The 7,214-nt window shown below is 35.7% G+C and overlaps 1 protein-coding gene across 3 annotated transcripts; it reads left to right on the forward strand.

Annotated features, from left to right (window-relative positions):
- Positions 1-1,727: 1,727 nt before the first annotated feature.
- Positions 1,728-5,078, forward strand: LOC113320337 (protein MAIN-LIKE 1-like). 3 transcript variants are annotated; one of them, XM_026568264.1, is made up of 5 exons: positions 1,728-2,019; positions 2,748-3,069; positions 3,155-3,871; positions 3,948-4,535; positions 4,614-4,750. In XM_026568264.1, exons 1-5 carry the CDS (start codon positions 1,925-1,927, stop codon positions 4,623-4,625), a joined length of 1,734 nt encoding a protein of 577 aa, XP_026424049.1. In that variant the 5' UTR covers positions 1,728-1,924; the 3' UTR covers positions 4,626-4,750. The 3 variants fall into 3 exon arrangements, with proteins under 3 accessions (XP_026424049.1, XP_026424036.1, XP_026424042.1); XM_026568251.1 differs by having other exon boundaries at positions 1,731-2,019; positions 4,630-5,078; XM_026568257.1 differs by lacking the exon at positions 1,728-2,019 and adding an exon at positions 2,030-2,304 and having other exon boundaries at positions 4,630-5,078.
- The last annotated feature ends 2,136 nt before the right edge of the window (positions 5,079-7,214 follow it).

Genomic DNA, 7,214 nt, shown 5'->3' on the forward strand with positions numbered 1-7,214 from the left:
TTTATGAGTAAAGAGAATAGCTTTCTCTTAATATTATTGTCTCTCATTACCCTTCCATGGTCATTTCTTGTTAATAATTTTGTTGTTTTAATTTCTAACTACGAGATTCGATTATAACTACTAACTACGAGATTCGTCTCAAAAAAATTGCCGCGGCCTCCGGCCGCCTTGCAAACTAGTGACAGTCCATCCCTATCCAAGGAGGAATTCTCGATCCGTCCCGGCTAAAACCAAAGGGAAAATGATTCACTATTCAACCCCTCTCGCCATTATTAGGCAAAGGAAAAATGAAAAATTGTTGGGCTTGGTGCGGTTCTACTAAACATTTGAGTTACGGTGTATAATCTTATTACTACCATCGATACCATTTTAAATTTTAGTAATAGTAATGCTTCTCAGGCTAATTTGATTGTAGCATTCGAGAATGTTTTGATTTTTTTATTCCAGTAAATCAGACCCAAAAGAATATGATCTACCATCCAAATGACACACAGTTTACACTTGGTACCCAAGGAGAATTAAATAATAATTTTAGGTATATGGCGAGATAATCCCATGAAAAAAAGGTGAAGCAGGTTCCACACCTAAAACAATTTATTGTTAATTTAAAATTAATTAAACTTTTTGAAAACCTAAACCTAGCTTATATGATCCAGTTTGGATCATGGATTATTGTTATTCTATTAGGTAAAATTTGGGAAATTCAAATTTAATATGAGTTGCTCGAGAAGGGATACCGACTGAAATTTGTGGGTTATAAATAAATTTCTTAAATCTTTATTTCTGCTGATTTCAACCATTTATATTGAAGAAATCAAGTCAGTTAAAGCCGACGAAAGTCAGTTTTGTGTCTTCCATTGTGGGAATTTCATTTTCTTATAACAGCTTGACCATTTCTTGAAGTTATTTCAATATTTTTTTAATAATAAAGATCTAAAGCACGTTTAAATTCATAAATTTCAATCCCATCACCAAAGCATAATTCAGTTACCTCCAAAGTCTCATTAGTTTTCGTGACATGTATACACAAACAGGCTTCACCTAACCAACAGTAACAGGTGAGAGTGAGCAAATTTCTACTATATTTTTTTGGAGGTCTGTGAGGAGAAACAAACATTTATTTCTATCTGAACTTGAATTCGTCCTAAAATGTGTGATTGAATCTTTGGTTTATTTTGCTGATACATATAACTAATTCTGCATGCATTTGGTGTCCAGTTCAACCGTTCTCAGCATAAGTTAGGCAAATAAGAAACGAAAAATTTGTTGGCTGTTGTGTAGCACTGACACGAACTCGATGTGACGCGGATGCGGACACAAAAACATTAAAATATAAGGATGTAGGCACATTGCGAATTCTTAATATTTTCCACTAAATTGTATATATTATGAATTTAATTTCTCTTTTTTTTGGTAGAATTATGAATTTAATTTCTCAACTTCACAAATAAATTGTTAATTAAAAAATTTGTGAATGAGCAAGTATAAAACATCACATATATAAAAAATTCAGGAATTTTTAATATACATTTACCATGCAAAAATGACTAATAGCATTGTTGTACTTACTAGTGAAAATTTAAAGAGAAATTTCCTGAAAATCTTATTTTGGGCATATGACATTAGTCTCACACACGACCTATATAGTTTGTCAGGAACGTAGCATCTCTTGAGCTAGCAACATTTTAGGCTCATGGAGGGTAGTAGCTTTGAGTCCTGTTGAATTTTTAAGCCAACTTAGATTGGTAATGTAAGTTGGCTTAAATCTAGCACATAATATTCCACGACCAATTAAAAATCATTTAAAAAGAATTTACATCAATTATATTCTCATCAGAAAATCCTAACTTAGTTTTCTCCGCAATTGTGAATCTTCTGCGTTCTCTTCAACCCTTCATGCATTATTTTGGCGAATAAAAAGGAAATGCAAAGCTTGTTGGGCTTGACATATTGTGATCTCATTATAAATTTTAGTTATGCTTCTAAGATCAAATTCAATGCAAAATTCGACAAACAAAGGTATTGGTTTCTCTTAATTCATTGCACGATTAGATTCATTAGAATGATCTTAATCATACTTTAAAAAGATTTAAGTGATAATCTCAATCACCAAACCCAATTTAATTTCTCCCATTATTTTCATGACATGTAAAAACAGACATTAATCAAGACATTTAGTCCTACCAATTTATAGTTCTGTCTGAGAAAACTTTCTGTTAGAGCCAAATAGATCGTCCTCAGGTTTAATCAGGACATCATGGGACGAATTAAAATAATTAAATCAACTTCACAGGATCCTTCAAGGTAAGTTGAGATTGAAATTTAAGATTATAAAAATCAAAATCCTAATGAGGAAAATCGTTTTTATTTGAAGAGTTTTCGAGTTTGTTTGTTAAATAAACTCTTTGATTTAAGATGTTGGCTAAGAAATTCTTGTTGTTGAGGTTAAATTCTTCTGTTTTATCCTTATTATCTGATTTTGGGTTTTCTTAGGAGTTTTTCAGTTCAGAAATGGTTGTGTTGGGGTTCTGCATTCAACTTGTTTGATAAAATGTTTGAATGAACTGCTATGTTGAATGTAGAATTTAGTTTATAGCCCAAACCCAAGAATGTTTTCTTTTGGTTTTGAGTTAATGTTGTGATTGCTAGTACTTTTTAGGAATTAAATTTGCTGATGTTTAGTAGCTGTGTGGTCTTAGTTATTAAAGATTTGACTAGGAATTTTTTTGCTGCTCTTGTTATTTTAGGTTTACAAAAAGAAAGAGAAAAAGGGTTCCATCATCTCTTCGAAGGGTTGATCAACCTCCAAATGAAGAGATTGTGGAAGAAATACACGAAGATACAGTGGAAGAGAATGATAGGGATGACGATGAAGAAGAGGATATTGGTGAAGTGAAAAGTGATGAGGATGATGTTAGTGGAGCTTTGTCAAGTACTTCACAGTCGAAAAGAGATGAGAGTAATGGCAAACCGGCGGTTGAAGCAACTGCATTCTCCGGACAACCTATAGATCCAAGTCTTTTATGCTATTATGGAGACCACATTGCACGATTAGTGTGGGAAATTTCGGTAAGTTGAATCGTTATTTGGTATTTTGGTTGTAATTGGTAGTTAAAGTATTGTGTTTACTTTTTAGTTTTTCTTTGTTTGGTAGAATCCAAGAAAAAACCCGAGACCATTGCTTAGACTCCAGCAACACCAAGACATGGTTAAAACAATGTGGCCTATTGATAAAGAGTGTGTCAAAGTTCAAGAGCATGTTCAAAAGAGTGGTTTGTACCCATTAATCAAGCATGGCCATGATAAGATTGATCGTGCTCTTATCAACGCATTTTGTGAGCGTTGGTATCCAGAGACCAACACGTATCATCTACCTTTTGGTGAAATGACACCAACAATTGAAGATGTTGAGCGCATCACCGGACTAGCTGCTAAAGGAGAAAATGTTGATGGGAAGTTTTCAGGGAAGAGCATGACTTGGGAGAATATGTATGCTTTGATTAAAAGAACTCTTGGAAAAACTAAGGCACAAATCCAGAAAGACAAGGCATTGGGTGGAATTGACAAGAAATTAGAAAAAAGATTAAAGCTTAAATGGTTAAGGGATAAGTTTAAGAGTAAAGAGAATGATTCAAAGAAGAGGAAAGAGCAATGTGCTAGAGCATACCTCCTTTATGTAATTGGCTCTATTATATGCAGCGATAAATCAGGGGCAAGTGTTCATGTTTATTTCTTACAATGTTTAGAAGATTTAAACAGAGTTAATACTTACTCTTGGGCTACAGCTTGTTTGGCTTGGATATATCATCATTTGGGCCAAGGTTCTCGAAGTGAGGTGTCTTCCATGGCTGGTTGTATGACTGTCCTTCAGGTAACTATTAATTGATTTATTTCTTTATCTACAATGTATTGTTACTAGTGAAACTGATATATATTGATTAAACTAGGTATGGGTGTATGATCACTTCCCGATTCTTGAGAGACACGATATTAAAAGTGGATATGAAAAATGTGATCCTCGAGCAGCATTATATGTAGCAAAACAACCGGAAAGAAACCTTGACCTTGAGTTGGTTGAGTTGCGCGAAAAACTTGATGACCTTACAGTAGACGAAGTTACATGGGATCCCTATAAGTTGATGCGAGATGGTTCTGTTCCTCAAATTGCTCACTACATAGGACCACTTAAATGTTTCGAGGTGGTCGAGTGGCATAATCCCAACAGAGTGTTGCGACAATTTGGTGCGATCCAGGATGAACCCAGTGATGTTTTCCTTGATAAGAATAAAACAGTCTCGAAGCCCAGAAGTTTTCGGTCTTATTATCCATGTTTGGATGGGCATAATTGTAGCGTATGGGATAAAAGTTCTATATCTGAGCATATTTTACAATCCAGAGTTATAAATCCATGGGATTGCAAGGATGGATACATGGATTGGTTTTCGAAAGTATCTCACACCCGAGTTGCTAATCTTTTTCCCAGGAATCCTGCCAAAGCTTTTATCCAAGGAGAACAAACCAAAGCTGCATTAATAGTAAGTCATTTCAAATATTTTGCTTATTTCCTTATTGCTTTCCTGGATTATTAGCTTGATTTCTCTTACTTAGTTTAGCCTCGTTTCTGATTAGAAACGGAACATTGGAAAGATATTGGATGTGGTATCCAGCTCTGGAGCTAAAGATGAGCCGATAAGCCCTTCAACCAAAGCTCGAATAATCTCAATGCTCGAGAATGTGGATAACCCTCATACTCCGCATCTTTTTCTTCATGAAGATGACATCCCTGGCGCTAATTGGTATAAGACTCAAGACAAGAAGCAGAAAAAATGCAAGAAAAGGAGTTTACAGTCACTTTAAACTAATACAAATCATCATTCGTAACTGGCATGTAGTAAAAAGGAGTTTACAGTCACTATGTTTCACTGTGTTCCTCATTGTGTAATTCATTTTTTTCTTTTTTTTGAAACTGTAAGATTGAAATTAATTAGGAAGAAGTGTTTACAAAATCTTTATCCACCTGCAACTGATGTCGAATGTTACTAGGTGGATCCATTAACGAAACACTACTTAATCTCTCAGTTCTAGCTAGCTTCGAAAGGATATCAGCTATCTTATTTTGCTCTTTAGTCACATAGTTACATTGCCAAGAAACATTATTATTAAAGATCTTTTTAATGTCTAAGATCAGGTTACGAATCCTCCAATCAATTGTGAAGTCTTCCTTGCTCATTGCCTCCACCACTATCTTTGAGTCCATTTCAAACTGAATGTTGCCCAAATTCATTTCTTTGGCCCATTCCACTGCTTCCCATGGCCCTCTACATTCAGCGTTCTCTGGACTCGTCACATGAGTTGAGTTGGATAGATGCATTTGGATTCATGCTCTTTTGTTTATTCACTGCTTTTTAGTGAAAAGCAGACCTGAAATCTCAGATGTGAAAGATTCCATCATAATGGCACTCCTGACCACCACAGAAAACAAGAACTCGTTAATTTCTGTCCCTGGTGGTGTGAGTTGTTCACTGACCGTGAAACTCAACCGGCAGAGTTTTTGGTTTTCCTCGTTTTCTCTAGTAAACGAGAATTCTATGGCTCTCAGACATTTTCTCGGAGACCAGAGTGAACTAGAAACTCAACTCCCAGAAATTTTCGATGGTTATTGTCGTCCATCCGTTTCTGGAACATTCAAGATGAGAAACACATTCTCATTCAGGGAAGTTAAATTCTGATTCATCTTTATATGATAGTTCATAGTAATGCATGTCTTGTTCAACTGGCTTTTTTTTTCTTCTTTTTTTTTTGCTTGTTGAGGCGTTATTTTCTCTATGATCATGTAATTGTTTTATTCACCCGTTCTGAAATGACTGATGGGATCATTTTCTTTTCCTGTCGTGGTCAAATTATTTGATGATAGGTGACAGATACATATAATCTTTATGCGATGATTTTGATTAGTTTGACCTTGCTCGTATTCGGGGAAGAATCGTTTGGCTCCTGTGCCTATCTATCGAGAAGGTATCGATTATTGTCCCTCAAATTGGTGAACACTTGAAAACATCATAGCATATTGTGAAGGGGTGACTCCCTCCAGTAGCTATGCAGGCAGCAGGATCGTGAAAGGGAGGATTTTTCCCTGTATCCCTGGGCAGGGATATAGTGGGGACGCTACTTTAAAGGTCGCGCGTAAACCCTACTAAAGTAGTGTGTCCACTCTATGTTCCACCCGTGATATAGAATGTGCCAAGGATTTACTACTGTGTCTGTACAGGTTGCTCAGGATTTTCCCGCGGTGTTAATCCCTTAAACGGGATCAAAAATAAAATAAACCTAAATTAACGAATTCAAGCCAGAAAGGAAACTGCAATCTTCTGTATATAGAAGTCCTTTTTTTAAGAAATCACATGATTCCTCAATGTATATACTCTTTTGGTGCAATTAATAGAGGGCATCATGCACTGTTCTTTCTCTGCAGCTTCCATGGCAAATTCCGAGTTGTCATCAGTTCATCAAAGAAACCAACGCAGACTCCCACCATCACCAAGAGCAGCACCTTGGCTTGTTTGCGAACATGGAAAAGATTGCAAGTTTCAAACTTTCTATAATATATGTGATCCGATTAACAAATCTTACAAAAAGTACATACCAGAGTTAAGTAATAAAAGACAAATTTGGCAGAAACCTTGTCACCAAGGATGGTTAATCATCCTTTGTCATCATACAGACCAAGTTTCAAAATATGGAGATTGTTTTCTATGAAATCCTGCATCACTAGAAACTATACAGTTTCCTAGTTTCCTGCATTGTGCTCCATACGAATATGATGTCAGAGACTGTGATTTGTCTTCACCTCCTCAGAGTAGCAGAAGTACTAGTGGAAGTAGTGCTGCAGGTGGGGACGATTCAATGGTTTATGTACTTTTTAGTAGCAGGTGTGAACAGCGTGACACTCTTATTTATTGTCACCCAGGAGAAAAAGAATGGAAAAAACATGAGTTCGTTAACATAGGCGACCGATATCTTCAAAATATGCTATATTTTAAGGGTAAGTTATATATAATGTGTTCGAATGGTAATGACTTGGAGGTAGAAGTACAACATGGTTCTGATATAGTTAATGGGGAAACACTGCCCTCGTGAAAAGCACTGGATAGCATCTTTTGGTGAAGTTTTTTACATAGAGAAAAAGTTCATTGAAAGAGGTGTTTATCAAAACT

The sequence above is a fragment of the Papaver somniferum genome, chromosome 1, assembly GCF_003573695.1.
Source record: "Papaver somniferum cultivar HN1 chromosome 1, ASM357369v1, whole genome shotgun sequence".
Lineage (NCBI taxonomy): Eukaryota > Viridiplantae > Streptophyta > Magnoliopsida > Ranunculales > Papaveraceae > Papaver > Papaver somniferum.